The sequence below is a fragment of the Lathyrus oleraceus genome, chromosome 3, assembly GCF_024323335.1.
Source record: "Lathyrus oleraceus cultivar Zhongwan6 chromosome 3, CAAS_Psat_ZW6_1.0, whole genome shotgun sequence".
Classification (NCBI taxonomy): domain Eukaryota; kingdom Viridiplantae; phylum Streptophyta; class Magnoliopsida; order Fabales; family Fabaceae; genus Lathyrus; species Lathyrus oleraceus.
Window position 1 is genome coordinate 309,124,390 of NC_066581.1, and position 17,324 is coordinate 309,141,713.

General features: G+C 32.8%; 1 protein-coding gene across 1 annotated transcript; it reads left to right on the forward strand.

Annotated features, from left to right (window-relative positions):
- The first annotated feature begins 2,226 nt into the window (after positions 1-2,226).
- LOC127131020 (uncharacterized) lies at positions 2,227-5,538 on the forward strand. The gene is made up of 4 exons (XM_051059964.1): positions 2,227-4,523; positions 4,602-4,913; positions 5,000-5,090; positions 5,434-5,538. The coding sequence occupies exons 1-4, from the start codon at positions 2,227-2,229 to the stop codon at positions 5,536-5,538; spliced, it is 2,805 nt and encodes a 934-aa protein (XP_050915921.1).
- Positions 5,539-17,324: the final 11,786 nt, after the last annotated feature.

A 17,324-nucleotide genomic window follows, 5' to 3' on the forward strand; every position in this document is an offset into this window, starting at 1 on the left:
GAATAAAAAACGCCGAAAAGCTTAGTTATGACCTTTTTCGAAGAAATGGTTTTCTTAAAAAATATGAACTCTCCCTGCAAGCTTCTTGAAAATCACAAGACAGCCTAAAGCCAATCCACACTATAGGCTTCCCGATCCAACCTTTTCTCTGTTAACTGCCTACCTTTCCTACCATTAGACCAAGTGAATTTATTTCCAAGAGTAGGGATATGGATGTAATGATTGGAATCAGACCAATGAAAGAAATCCTGCATAGGGATACTAGAAGTCCAATGGTTACCTTTATACTCATCAACACTAATGATAGCATTAAAGTCCCCAATAAAGCAACAAAGAGTGTTAAGGATTCATGATCATGTAATCGTGGATGTAAACTACCTCCCATCGTTTAAGGAAGTACCGAATGACATCTCTATCCCTGCCTTCTGGGCGGCCATCAGAAATAAGTTTGACAGTATGGTTTCTAAACAAGCACGTGCTTGAATGAACATCACGACTTTGACAAGAAATTTTGCCCGTGATTACATCAAACCTTTGATCAGGCACCGGATCTTATCATGACAAACATGAGGTCGAATAATTTTACTGTTGCAATGTTTGAAGTTTGAAATACTTAACACTTTAGTTATTATACAATTCAATGTAATGCTTCTGCTATTTGGTGTTTTATTCCCTTGCATGAAAAATAAATCATGTGAAATTTGTTGAATGCTGGTAGTTAAATCTGTATACATGTTAGGTGATATGTGTTGGTCTGAGTCTTCAAAATCATTTTATTCCTTTCATTGTAACATATATTTGACATAGGAAATATTTATTTTTACATCCTTTTTCTCTCTAAAATCCTTATACAAACATAGGTCTGAGTCTTCCACACAAATTGATCTTTCTTAGGATCCATAACCAGAAAAAAAAAGGTCCACTTCGGGTCATCTATGCCCAAACATCAAACCTAATCTGAGTACTATAAGTGTTAAAATGCATAGAGATGTCTATGAATACATTTGCTACAGAGTTGAGGACAAAATTAACTTGCTTCAGAATCTCCCACAAAGAAGGGTTGTGTTGGTGCTGCTATGTCTTGCTTCTAGTTAAAATACTAGGACTACTATTGACAAGTGACTATTGAGCTGCTGCTGCTTCTTCATGAATTTCTCCTTCTTCAACTGGACTGAAACTCACTCGTTTTTGAAAATTCAAATTCAGCCAATAACATTAGCTTAATTTCACATTACTTAATAACATTATTCTATATGATTTGTTGTAGTCGTATTTGTTTGGAAGAAAACCAGTTTTTTAATTTAGTATTTAACTATAACTTTTCAACAATGTTAAAATAAGCATCAATCAACTTTTGAAGTTATCTCATTCTTACATTTGACTTATGCTTATGAATTTTACATTGAAGAATAAGGCGTGAGGCATGTTACCATGTTAGATAGCTTAGTAAGAAACGTCATAAACAACATAGAAAGCCTAAGATAATAGAAAATATTCATCCACGTTATGTAAAACTTGCAATAAAATTTTATTTCCTCAACTTTCTTCTTGGCATCAGCAAGATAAGGTTGATTGCAACTCATATCATAAATGAAATAAATATTCATAATCTGTCCCGGTTATACTTTCGTTCATAAGATTTTATCCCCTTTTCGGTATATAAAATGGCTTCAAATGTGATTTTTTAACAGATGAACAACTTAAAGTTTACACAAAATTTTCTTAACGTGGAAATAGTATATCACTAGTAACTTTAACAAAATAGAGAAGTGAGTACAATAGCTTATTGGATTTATTAACATCATCTAAGTTGTTTCTCTTTATACAGTGGAGATCAATATTCAGCTGTGTCATTAATAGGGCCTCGGACAACTGATGCATCTACAATTAAGATTTCAGGAAGTGAGTACAATAGCTTATTGGATTTGTTAAAATATACAGCAGTTTAATAGATTTATAAATCTGTGCAGCAATTTTGTTTACGGTCTGAAATAATAATGTACAATAGTATTAAAATTTGCTATGTTCGTCATGTTTAATTTTTGAACCACTGAAAATAAAATAAAAATCCCTTGGAATGCATGTATTCTATTCTCTCCTAATACCCATTAGGAAGTTATCTGATTTTCTCCTAATACCCATTAGGAAGTTATCAGCCATTCATTTTTGTCTAATATATGTTTTAATTTTCAGTGGTTGACGAGTTAATTGTTTGCCTTATAGAAAATGGATCGTACTTGGATGTACGATAGAGTATATTCCAATAGACACGGATTGAAAGAAGAGTATGTTCGCGGGGTTAAAGACTTCGTAAAGAGGGCTTTGAAACAACCTATTTGTAAATCTGAGGGAGGGATAAGGTGTCCGTGTATAAATTGCAAGTGTCTCAAGATAAGAACACCAACTAATGTTAGACTTCACTTGTATCGAGATGGATTTCAACCAGACTATTGGATTTGGACTCAACATGGAGAAGTAGAGCTCAATGTTAATACAAGGAATGATTCAAATAGTAGTGAGCATGTGCATCATGATGACCAAATTGAGGCAATGAATCAGATGGTGTATGATGCTTTTAGGCCTTATGGAGTATTCTCTCACGTGAATGATAACATAGAAGTTGAGGAATATATGGAGGATGAGTTTCCCAAAGAAGATGCCAAACGATTTTATGACAAGTTGATATCTTTCAACAAGCCCATTTATGAGGGAGCTACCCAATCAATATTATCAATATCTACTCAACTTCTTGAAATTAGGTCTAATTGGCATGTACCACAAAAAGGTTTAGATTTTGTTGCACAAATGCTTAAAAGTGTATGTCCAGTTCAAAAATGCTTGCCCGAGAACTATTACCAAGCAACACAGTTGGTATCTAAGTTAGGGCTAAAGGTTGAGAAGATTGATTGTTGTAAGAATGGTTGTATGTTATATTACAAGGATGATAGCAATCTATCAGAGTGCAAATTTTGTAATGCTCCTAGGTTCATTCCTCGCAAGACTGGCATGGGAAAGTACAAAGATATCCCAGTGAAGAGAATGTTCTACTTCCCAATCATTCCCAGATTACAAAGATTGTATGCATCAACTGAGTCGGCAAGTGAAATGAGATGGCATCACATGAACAAAAATAGTTCCAACATCCTTCGCCACCCGTCAGATGGAAAAGCATGGAAACATTTTGATAGTGTATATCCTGACTTTTCTAGGGAACCCAGAAATGTAAGGTTGGGTCTGTGTTCAGATGGTTTTACTCCTTACATTCAAGCGTCTGCTTCTCCATACTCATGTTGGCTAATAATAGTTACTCCGTATAATCTCCCCCCTGAAATGTGCATGACCAAACCATACTTGTTTTTGGCATGCCTCATACCCGGACCTAAAAACCCTAAATTAAAGATAGATGTCTACTTGCAACCATTGATTGATGATCTACATCGATTGTGGTCCAATGGAATATTGACCTATGATATATCTACAAAACAAAACTTCATCATGAAAGCCTGCTTGATGTGGACAATTAATGATTTTCCAGCCTATGGTATGTTATCTGGATGGGGAACACAAGGTAAATTGGCATGCCCTCATTGTATGGAACACACTGATGCTTTCACCTTGAAAAGTGGCCATAAGAATTCCTGGTTTGACTGTCATCGTCGTTTCTTGCCATCTAATCACTCCTTCAGAAGGAGTAAAAGAAGTTTCCTAAAAAATAGGGTTGTGACCAATGAGCCACCTCCCATTTCCACAGGGAAAGATATATGGGCGGTAATAAGTAATTTTCCAAAAGTTACTGAAATTGGATGGGAGGCGAAATGGAAAGAATTCGAAGGGTATGGAGTGGATCACAATTGGAAAAAGCGAAGTATTTTTTGGGATCTCCCATATTGGAAGGATAACTTGTTAAGGCATAACCTCGATGTGATGCACATAGAAAAAAACGTCTTCGATAATATATTTAATACTGTCATGAATGTTAAGGACAAAACAAAGGATAATGAAAAGGCAAGAGAAGACTTGGCTAAATTATGCTTTCGCGGGGACTTGGAGCTCCAACCCTTAGAAAACGGAAAGAATGGTAAACCAAAGGCTAGTTACACTCTAACCAAATCTGAAGCCAAGTTGGTTTATAAATGGCTTAAGGAATTGAGAATGCCAGATGGCTATGCTTCAAACCTCAGTAGGTGTGCCAATGTAGAAAAGGGTACGGTGCATGGGATGAAGAGCCATGATTGTCATGTTTTCATGGAATGTTTACTCCCAATTGCATTCCATTCATTGCCAGATTTGGTTTGGAAACCATTAGCTGAGCTAAGTCGATTCTTTAAAGATCTTTGTTGCAATACATTGAGGATGGACGACTTAATTAAGTTGGATGAGAATATTCCAATTATCATATGCAAGTTGGAAAGGATTTTTCCACCAGGTTTCTTTGACTCAATGGAGCATCTTCCAATCCATCTTGCCAAAGAAGCAATTCTAGGTGGTCCAGTACAGTACCGATGGATGTATCCATTCGAAAGGTAATTGTTGTGGTTGATTTTATTAAGTTATTGCATGTTTATCATAAATTAATAAACGTGGGATGATTGAATGTGCAGATTTATGGGAGTCTCAAAGAGGGCAGTGACAAATAAGGCTAGAGTTGAAGGTTCCATATGCAGTGATTATATACATCGCGAGACAAATTACTTTTGCTCTCATTATTTCAACTCTTTCCGTTTGTTGCCAACCATAAATCTTAGTAACAAACCTCATTTAGACAATGATGACATTCTACCTACAATGTCCATTCTACAAAGTGGCGGTCGACCAAGTGGGAAGTCACGAAAATATTTTCTATCTGATAAGGAATGGAAGTCTTCACATGTGCATGTCTTGATAAATTGTGATGAGGTTAAACCATATCTTGAGTAAGTGTGCATCATAATATATTCAATCAAATTATTGATGCATATCATAATAGATATTTACTTATGAATCGTGTGATTTATTTCAGCATATTCTTAGAGAACCACTCTCTAGATATAGAAGATTCATCTGGGCGCATACATATAGAGTTTCCCATATGGATGAAGAAATATGTTGTTGTATAATGTTTATAATTGACATCAAAGCGAGAGTTGGTTAAATTGTTCCTAGATCAAGTTGTATAATGTTTACAACTCAGAAGGGAATGCAAGAAGTTAAAAGGTCTAGATTAAACACCCTTTTCTTAAGAATACAAAGTGTTTAGAATGTTACCAGGAGAGAAAATTCTAGATTTAGCGGAAAGATTCACCCACTTAACAAATCATTTAATTGTTTTTGACATTTTTTTACTATAATTTAAAGATTCTTAGATCACTAACAAGGGCATGGAAATAAAAGCTGACAATCATTTCAGAAATGAAAATTTTGTCAAAGATAATATTGACAACACTATTTGTAAAGGTACAAGGACATGAGTTAGAACTTAATCAGTTGGAACTACATGAAGAACTTGAGAAGAAACAAATTTTTGTTTGCTTGAAGGCTGATTCAAATGTGAATTTATAAGATGATAATTCAGAAGAAGATGACAATATGACTCTACTAGTCAAGAAGTTTGGAAAATTCTTAAGAAGAAACAAGGCAATGAAATTTGGTCAAGAAAAGAGATTTGTGAAGAAGAATGAAACATAAATCTCAAATCAAAATTTCACTTGCTTTGAACGTGGAAAGCCATAACATATCAAATAAATTGGTCATCCCTCTAAAAAAAATGGTTTCAAAAGAAATAAGGACATGAGTTCAAAGAAGGCATATATTTCATGGGAGGATAGAGAAGTAAGTTCATCTTCAAATTTAAAAATGAAGAACATGCTCATCTTTCATTTATGGCTTCACATCATTCCAATAATAAAAATAAAGAGGTTAGTAGTGAGAAATCATCCTATGAAAAATTAAAAAATGGTTTGCAATTACATGATGAATGTCTAAATATTTCTAGGGTGAATACTAAACAAAATAAAATCATTTCGTCTTTATAGCGTAAAACCAATATCATACAAGATGGATTAAGAATAAGTAAACCAATATGTCGATTACTTGTTTGTCCTTACCCCTCAATTAAAATATACAATAATTCAAATTGATTTAGAAAATAATAATCTGAAAAATTAAATTATTCTTGAAAATCAACTTAGACGATCCACTGTTTTTCAAATTGCATGCATATTATAATTCATATATCGCTATTTAACATATAGAATTTGGTTCAATGCCCCAAGTTATTCAAAGCAATGGTTTCTTCTCTTCTAATTTGTTTTGAAAAACATTTATTGACTAATTCGGAGTCATCATCATCATTATTTTAATCGATGATGATGATAATTATGATGACAACGATGACGATGAACAGTGGCGGAACTGAGGGGGACGTGGGAAGGTCACGACCACCCCTCAACTTTTTATTTATTTTTAATTCATATATATTAAATTACTAAAACATCCTTATTTTAAATTAAAATTAATTTTTATTTTTCATTCAAAATTAGGTTAAAATACAGATAAGGTAAAAAACCCCTACCTTTCGTTTCTTTCTCATATGGGTTTGCTACCGGCACCGAAATCCGAACAGATTAAAGTGATCGGCATCTAACAGTTAAATTTTTTTATTCATTCTTCTTTTATAAAAAGTAACAAATTATAGTGATTGCTTGATTTGTGTTTTTGAGATTTTTAGGGTTCTTCTTTCTTGATGTGTTAAAATAATCTATATGAGGTTTATTAAGTCAATTCATAACACTGTAATTTACAAATATAGTTATACACTGTAATAAGGTTTATTTAATCATTGTTGCTGCTAATTTCTAATAGTGAAGTTACCGGTATTTGAAAACGGATTAAAGTTGATTAATTAAGTTTACTAATTTTTTTCTCTTTTAACTTTTATGTTCTCTAAATTGATTTTTGGATCTGATATGATATTATAGGAAGAGTAAAGATGAATAATAGGAAAATTGATTTTTTTTTCAAAAGGAAGGCATGTGAAATTGAAAGAGAAGAGAGAGATGAAGAAATTATAATCCCGACATCCGAATCTGAAAAAGTTCTCGAGAATCCAACAATTGAAAAGCATCATGGTTTTGAAAATTCTTTGGAACGCGATCCTGGAAAGCGTCCTCCGATTTGGCAATATCCATCAAATCAAGTGGATGCAATACGAAGAGCTTATCTAAAATGGGGTCCATATCAAATTCATTTAGAAAACTATCCTTTGTCCGGTAACGAGGATCTTCCGAGAAGGTTTCAACATACTTGGTTTAGCATATTTCTATCATGGTTAGAATATTCACCATCTGAAGATGTCGCATATTGCTTACCATGTTACCTTTTTAGCAAAAAACTAAGTGGACGTCCCGGATCACTTGTCTTTATTTCTATGGGTTTTAGAAATTGGAAGAAAGTTAGAAATGGAAAACATTGTTCCTTTCTTAAACACATAGGGAAGGATCCTTTCTCACCACACAACAATGCAATGAAAGCTTGTCAAGACTTGTTGAATCAAGATGGTCATATTAGAAATGTTATTCAAGTTCAAAGTTCAAGTCAAAGAATGAATAATCGGTTACGACTCAAGACTTCAATTGACACTATTCGTTGGTTAACACTACAAGCTTGTGCTTTTAGGGGTCACGACGAAAGTAGCAAATCAAGAAATCAGGGTAACTTTCTTGAGTTATTGAAACTTTTAGCATCCTACAATGATGAAGTTGCAAAAGTTATGTTGGAAAATGCTCCACACAATTGCAACTATACTTCACATTAAATTCAAAAATAGCTCTTGCAAATTCTTTCTAGTAGGGTGAAAAAGAGTATTCGTGAGGAAATTGGTGATTCCAAATTTTGTATCGTTGTTGATGAAGCTCGTGATGAGTCAAAAAAGGAACAAATGACTCTTGTATTAAGATTTGTTGATAAAGTTGGTTTAATACAAGAGAGATTTTTTGATGTGGCATGTAACACCCCAAATATTGTTAGAGTAATTTAAATATTATTTAATATGATTATTGGAAGGTAAAAGGAATTATTAAATAATATTGGGAATTATTATTATTATTATTATTATTATTATAGGTGTTATTTATTTTAATAATAATTAAATAAATAAAATAATTGGAATATGAAGAGTGGAAGGGTAAAAGTGGAAATTGGACAAAAGAGGCCAAAGTGAGAACTCAGGTTGTTTTCACGTGTTTTGCCTCAGAATCAGAGAAAGGGGGAGAAACGCTGAAGAGAAAGAGAAGGAAGAGGAAAAGGCCAAAGATTGCTCAGAGCTTCCTTCAATCCAAAGAGGTAAGGGGTCTGAACCTTATTAAACAATAATATGCTGAAAATGGTGAAATATTGTATGAACGAAATTGGGTTTTTAGTCGAAGGAATTCGTAGAAATTATATGCAATGATGTTAGGATTGTGAAATCGAATAGGAGACTAATTGTACTAGATGATATGAGTGATTTTGTGCGAAATTTGGACTGTGGAAGGATGAATTTGGACAGATCTCGTAGCAGAGAAAGCCATTGCAGATCTGGAAACCTGGTCTCTGGTCATACGCGTATGGCACTAGGCAATACGCGTATGAGACTGTTGGTACGCGTATGGCACTAGGCAATACGCGTATGGACGAGGAAGATGATGTTTTGAACGTGTTTTGGTCTCTGTTGGTACGCGTATGGGAATGTGATACGCGTAGCATACGCGTATGGACATGGGCGATACGCGTATGGATTTGGTCAGGCGTGGGCAATACGCGTATGGGCATAGGCAATACGCGTATGGGCAGACTTGTGGTCTTTCCTGGGTTGTTGTTGTGCAGTTTTGGTTGTTAGGCTGAGCGAGGTAACTTAGCTGATGTATGGTATACGAGGGATCATTTCCCGTTGCTTTGAGTGGTATAGACATTAGTAGAGGGTGATAATGTTGTGTTTGATTATGTGGCATGATGTGATATGCTTTTATGAATGAATGTGTTAATGATGATGATAACATGACTATATGATGCTGTTGTTGCTATGTTGATTATGATGCATGCTGGGTGTGCATGCATTCATGAAAGGCCGATGCCTAGTGATGAACGGACTGAGTTCCAATGATGTTGTTGACTCCGGCTTGTTGAGAGGCTTAGTTCCTTACGGGGAACTCGGATTCTATGGTGATGAATCTGGGAGTGGTGATCCTGTAGTTGGTCACAAAATGGGTATACCGAGTCGTGTTGAGTCATGCATGGGTGTGTGCATTGCATTTAATATGTTGTTTGTTGATGTTCATGAGTATGTTGATTATGATGATTATGATGAGCTGTGTGGTATATGTGAAATATATTTATGTTTATATTTCTGTCGCTATACTATTATTTAATAATGTAGTTCTCACCCCTTCTGCATGTGTTTATGTTCATCTATGATGAGCAATGTGCAGATAAAGCGGAGTAGCTATTGTTGAGGTTTGAAGAATAAGTGTAGAGTTATTCTACAGAGTCGAGTCAAATGCTCTGGTCATGTGACACCGGGATTATGGGATTCGATAGATAATATATTATTATTTACGTTGTTTATGATGACTAATGTTGAGATGTTGTGTTGAGATAATGTTGAAACATTATTATGAATTGTTATATGATGAATTATAATATTTGTGTTGTTGTCCGCTGCGAAGTTTTAAATATTAAATAATATATGTTATGTTAAAATGAAATAAGTGTTATGTTGTAAGGAATATAAACTCTTCTACATGTTGTACTCTGATAATATAATTAAATATGTCGTTCGGGTAGAAGGGTGTTACATGGCACATGTTAAAGACACCACATCTTTAACTCTTAAGGAAGCAATATGTGATATACTTTCTCGACATAACCTTGATGTTTCTAACATTCGTGGCCAAGGGTATGATGGTGCTAGCAATATGAGAGGAGAATGAAATGGTTTACAAGCCCTCTTTATGAATGATTGTCCTTATGCATACTATGTTCATTGTTTTGCTCATCGATTGCAACTTGCATTAGTTACATCATCAAGAGAAGTCAAACCTGTTCATAAATTTTTTGAGAAGCTGATCTTTGTTGTGAATGTTGTTTGTTCTTCTACAAAGCGTCATGATGAGTTACAAGCTGCCCAATTAGAAGAAATTTCTTATTTGTTAGAGATTGATGAGATTGTAACTGGTAAAGGTGCAAATCAAGTTGGTACATTGAAACGAGTTGGAGATACTCGTTGCGGATCACATTACGATTCAATTTCTAGCTTGATAAACATGTATGAAGCAACTTGTTTAGTTTTAAAAAAAATTGCCAAAGATAGAGGGAGTTATGCTACACATGGGGATGCAGATAGTTGTTACAATTACTTGAAGGAATTTGATTTTATATTTATTTTGCACTTGATGAAAGAAATCATGGGAATAACAGATATGTTTTGTCAAGCCATACAAAAAAAATCAAGATGTAGTTAATGCTATGAACTTGGTTCGTTCAACAAAACATCTTATTCAAGGTTTGAGAGAAAATGGTTGGGATATATTGTTTACTAAAGTGGTATCTTTTTGTGAAAAGCATGGTATTGAGATTCCTGATCTTAATGATGTTCATTCAACAACAAGATTTGGACGCTCCCGTCTTGAAGAGAATCAAGTCACAATTCAACATTACTTTAAAGTTGAAATCTTTTTCACTACCATTGACAAACAGTTACAAGAGTTGAATAGAAGATTCAGTGAGCAGGCAATGGATTTGTTAACTCTTTCTTGTTCTTTATCTCCTAAGGATGGATATAAAGCTTTTAGCATTGATACTATTTGTTCTTTAGTTGAAAAATATTATCCTATGAATTTTAGTGATCAAGAGAAGAATAATTTGCAATTTCAACTCCAATATTTTCTATTTGTTGCTCGTCAAGCATCAAACTTGAATAATTTATCAACTATTCAAGAACTATGTTCATGTTTGGTTGCATCTGGACAAGCTGAAACTTACTTCTTGATTGATAGACTACTTCGTCTTATCATGACTCTTCCCGTTTCTACGGCCACAACTGAGAGGTCTTTTTCAGCAATGAAAATTATTAAGACCAAGTTGAGAAACAAGATGTATGATGGGTTTGTTTGAGATAGCATGACAGTATATATTGAAAGGGAGATTAGTGCAAGCATTAGTTCAGAGTCAATTATTGACGGTTTCAAGTCACTCAGAACACGTAAATTACTTTAAGGTAGTTTTAAGTCATGTAATTTAAATTTTTAGTAATTAACTTTGTATTTATTTTAACTTTAATATTTTATTTAAAATACTATTTATATTTTATTTATAATATTTATTTTACGTTAGCGGTCATCCCAAATTTTTTTATCTGGCTCCGCCACTGACGATGAATCTAAATTTCTTAAAAAAATTTATGTTTTTCAAAATAACTTGGGGTATTGAATCAAATTCTATAAGTTAAAGAGCAAGAGATGAATTACAAGATGCATGCAATTCGAAAATAAATCGATTAATCTAAGTTGGTTTTCAAATATTATTAATTTTTAGATTATCATTTCATAAATCAATTTAAATAAATGCATGTTCAATGAGGGGTTAGTGAAACAAATAATCTACATATAATATAATAAACTCAACTAGTGTTAGAGTTTAACTAAATCATATTTAGCTGCACAAAACAAACTTCTTCTAGGACATAAAAAAACATCACCAAACTTAACAAGGAAACCATTTTGAACAACAACAACATATCAACTTAAATTTTTTTCACAAACTTACCTTTTATTGAAAAGATATGTGGAAAGTGAAGACGAAGAAATGATCTACTTGTCTTAGAATGGCATCCACAATGAATGGAGGATGAAGCTGAAGTGAGAGCTGCAAACTTGTGTTAAATTTGAATGGATATCATTATGGGTCTTTCACACAAGTTTGCAGTTTTCACTTCCACTTCATCCTTCTTGTATTTTTTCTTCATAGCAACACAAACAATTTGTGAACCACATCCATAATATGTGTTTTCCTGAGTTAATTTTTATCATTCACCTTCCTTATAAGTAAAAATGCATTAGCATGACATTGTAATCCTAAAAAAATCATGTTAACAAAATTTGGTAACATAAACTAGCATGACATTGTAATCCTACAAATAGCATGTTAACTTGATTTGGAAACATAAACTAGCACGACATTGTAATCCAAGCAACATGTCAACCAGATTTTGAAACATAAACTAGCATGATATTGTAATCCTACAAACAACATGTTAAACATAAACGAAAACATAAACGATATTTAGAAAGTTTGAAAAAAATTAAGAAGAACACAGTCATACTTGGAATATATATGGTAACTTCTTTCCCATTTATATTGTCATTGAAGGTGAGAAAAAAAACAAGATGATGGGGGGAGGGGGAGTGTGTTGCCTTTTTTTCTTTCTTTTAAATTATTGGTCATATTCTAAACACGAAGTATAAAATCAGAAACACTCAGAGGTAGGCAGTGGATAAATAAGGCAAGAAAGAAGAGTAACACATAGAGAATTATCTTATTTCCTCTCACAACTTGAGAGTAATCAAGTCCCCTTGTTCTTACAAGATATTTTCACTATAATCACACAAGATTACAATTTTTGTAAGCACATAAGCAAGAGACTTTCATTGCTAAAACACAAAATAAGAGACTTTTATGCTCAAGCACACAAGAAATAGACTTTTATGCTCAAGCACACAGGAAAGAGACTTCTATGCTCAAGCACATATAAAAGAGACTTCAAATGATTAAACGCTAAGTAAGAGACTTATATGCTCAAGCACACAAGAAAGAGACTTCTTAATATCTACTTAACAAATAAAAGATTGTTTGAGAAATACACTTGATATACAATCAGAGGTGTAGAAAGAATATAATGTAATATACTCTTTTAAGACTTAGTAATTTCTAAGGTATACGAGGATAAGAAACTCTAAGTTCATCTTATGCTTTTGTTTTGACAGAGTGACTTCTCTTTGAGTATCAATTATTATATTTTTATTCAGGTCTTTAACTCCTTAAATAGAGAAGGAAAATAGTCATTGAAGATCCAGCATAGTAGAGTTTTTGAGAAGCTTGAATAGAGACGTTGAGATATTTCTTCAAATGGTTATTGAAATTAAAAGCTTGTTTGAAATTCCTTTGCTGCAAGAGAAATTATCAGTTGCATCTCAGCTGACTCTATAAGGAAAATATAGCTTACGTTTTCACGTGACAAAGTAGGCTCAAAGGTTGACAATAACCCATCAGAGATACCTTCGTCCTTGCTCCTTGACTGGCTCAGATTCTGATCATCAGAAGTCGGCTTCCTTGTGAGTGCACTATCCTCTTAGATGCGTTTTGAATGATGTCAAAACTAGGGAGCTTAGTATTTGTGTACATTGGATCTTGTTGTTTATGTCTATATGTGCATTATCATAATAGGACATTTAAAATCAGATTAGATTAGCTATTATAAGTAAAAACTATGATTTTTCATGAAAATAAGTGAATGAGTTAATACATGATTGCTATGAGTCAATACGTCAAGCATATGAGTTAATATATAATGAAGAATGGTTATAAACACAACACTGACTTCTATGAGTCAACACAAGTTGTGAATGAGTCGATAGAAGCTGCGAATGAGTCGACTCATCCATGGTTGGAGTCAACTCAAACTGAAAGTTTTTTTAAGGAATTTGTCTCTTCCTTTCTTGTATATATACATAGGGCCTTATGTATTAACTCATACTAATTTAGAGTCAAGACATCATGTTTGGATTCAATACATGCATTGGCTCAATCTTTTCAAAAACTTGTAATTTTTACTAAAAATATGGTTTTGCTATTATTTTTTCTACAGACACACATACATATAAATGTGCATTCATGCATCATTTATTATAATCAAAACCAAGTATATACTTATAATTTTATCTACATCTTCAATCTTTTTCTTCATACATTCAACAATTATACATAATTGTAAGACCTCAATTTTAACCCCTAAGATCCCTCATGCCATCTCACAGCTTTACATTAGCATTGGGATCACACCTTGGTACACTCCTCGCCTATCATTCATTGGGTTTGCATTGGGATAGGTCACCAAACATATGTGATTGTATCATACTTTATTTTCTTTGATTACTAACCAAAATACAAAAATATGTCTAGTATAACTTTGTTTCTTTTGTAGGTAGTATGCGTGTCCATTTGTGCCCCACCAAGCCCACAACTAGGGTTTGAGACCCTAAATGCAATAGATAAAGAAAGAAAAGTCCACATTGGTTCTAAACATCATATATGGATCCCCCATGTTCTTTATTTGACATTTTGATCAAGAGTTCATCAAGAGTTTGAAGCTTGTTTGTCAAGGAATCCCTAATTCATCTAGGTATCTTGTGTGTCTTCCTCAATAAGTTTCTTAAACATTTGGTCAAATATATCAAAGGATACTTAATTTTACATCATTATAAGCATATATTATCCTCCATGGTCCTCTAAGATCAAAGTAACTTGAAGTATGTAAGTTGATTCAAGGAAGTTGACCAGAAAAGTCAGCTGGTCAAATTTAGGATTTCCTAGACCCTATATCCTACAATTCTTGTCATATGAAAATGATTCCATAAGAAAACTTACTCTTTATGACATTCCAAACATCTTTCATATTGGCCTCGAGAACTAACTGTGTTTGGAAAGTCATTTTTTATGGTGAAAGATTATATGTCATTTTGTTTGTACCCTAGATTGAAGGTCAACTTCCAAGAGCCATAATTTCCTCATTTTTTATGATATGAATATGATCCTAGTTTAATGATTAATTTCAAGATGCCTTATTCAACTTTTCTTCTTTGAGAAAGATCAAATTCTACTTGAAATGTCATGTACCATGAGGAAACATTATGGGTCCATTTTGGTCTTCATCATTGAACAAGCAAATTTCCTCAACTTCTAAAATCCATAACTCCACCATCCAAACTCCAAATGGTGCCAAATTTGTGGAGAAGTTGAATGAAATTTTAATATATAAAACTTTGTAGAAGGAGATAAGTTAATTTGAAGCTCACATCAAAAGTTATTCAAAGTGGAAAGAGAGGTCATTTGGCTTATAACTTAGAAAAATTTCTAAGTATGTTTGATACCCCCACCTTAAAGGTCAGCTTTCTCCATTCTCCAAGCTTCAAATTGAAAAAGTCATAATATAAAATTTGTTCTTTATAATGATGGCTTTCTAAAAAGTCCAAGATCACATCATTTGGATGAGAAATGAGGGACTTGCACATGAGGTATTTCCATAGATTATTTTGGCAAGTTTTGAGCTCCAAACAATGCACAATTTTGCATGGCCTTGTGTGATGACTTCAGAAACCTCCTTGCATGATTTAGAGTGGATTCAAATCATTAGTTGGGCCCGTACATGCATCCATGCACCAAGAATTTCTCATTTTCATTCAAAATTAGAAAGGTGCACATATCAATTGTTTGGCCTATAAATCAAAGATCATTTGTTCAGAATTGAAGGAGAACATTGCCCAAGCTTTTCTAGCCATTGCCATAACCTCAGACCATAGAATTCTTTGAAGTTTTTTTGCGAAATCGAGTTTTTGTTCAACTTAAGTTTGTGAACAAAAACTCCAAAGGTTCATTCCCTTTTCCACTCCATTAAATTTCTGCAAGCAAGAGGAAGAGAAAGCACGAAACATTACATCAAAAACCAAACTCAGAAGTTGCTCACAGAACCTACTTGATTTATAAAAGATAAAAAATATTAATTAATTATTATTTTTTATTCTGAAGAAAAAATTAGTTTAGTTTAGAGTTTAAAACATGAATTTTGAAAATTATATAACAAAAACGATTTCATCAGATATTTAATCTTACCACAAAATTAATAATTATTTACTCAATATGCATCTTATTGAAAATGAGGGAGGAGTTTTAAACAGCAAGCTAAACACTCAAGTTGAGACTTTTTTTAATGATACAATGTAATGGAAGTTAATCTCTTAGCTATGCATCATAACAATTATCATTTCCATCCCCACTCACGCATTTAAGTGCACCCTTCAATCACTATTATAAATATTTTTTTTTAATTTATTGATTAAATGATAGATCTGATCATTATTATATATCAGATATATCAATTATTAATAAACCAAATTTTTTTAATGTTTATAATAATAGTCGGTGTATATAATATTTGTCTTTTATATTTTTCAAGTAAATCTTGACTAAAAGAAATAGAGCGACTAAAAAACTAGGGATGGATCCGTTTCTTAAATTTTTTATCTAAATAACCCATTTTTCAAATAAATACTCAAAAGAACCCACTTTTTCAACTATGTCCCAAAGTAACCCACTTTTGAAAAAAAAAATCTCAAAACAAATGAGACGTCAATCCAATTGGTGTCTGTGTACAGTACATAAGAGGAGATATCAATCCAATTGACGACATTATATATATATATATATATATATATATATATATATATATATATATATATATATATATATATATATATATATATATATATATATATATATATATAGGAAAGAGAGTACATTCTCTCTCTTTTGTGTTTGTACAATGTCGCCAATTGGATTGACGTCTCCTCTTATGTGTTGTACACAAACGCTAATTGGATTGACGCCTCCTTTGTTTTGAGATTTTTTTTTTATTTGAAAGTGGATTACTTTAGGAAATAGTTGGAAAAATAAATTATTTTTGATATTTATTTGAAAAATGGATTATTTGAATAAAATTTTCCAGTTTCTTCGAAATATCGGACAACTCTTTTGCACCATAATCAATAGTCAAGTTTTTCCAAGAAAAATATAAATTAATTACAAGACTTCTTGTAGTGCAAATCACTGCATGAAAAATTGAAGTAGACCCAAGTGGATACACTTATCCTCATTAAAGCAATCCATTCCCTTCCCCACTAAAGACATCAATTTCCTTAAAAAGCCCAACAACAAATCCAAAATTACCAACGAGGAACCTAGCCAGCACAGAACTCTATACCAAATTGTGAAGATCTCTTATAAATTTGGTTGGATTTTGAGGAACACAACCATATCAAAAAATAAAAAAGATAAAGACCATAAAGATAAAAAATCTTTAAAACAATTATCTTTATCTATGATAAATAACTTTTAAGTTTAAATATCATTTAAAGGTCAACAAAAAGTTGTAAAATAAAAAAGCAACTTGTTTCCAACATTAAAAAAAAGTTAAAAATATTAGATTTATTACTCTCTCTGTCTCATAATAAGTGTCTTACTTGAAATCTGCGCGATTCTTA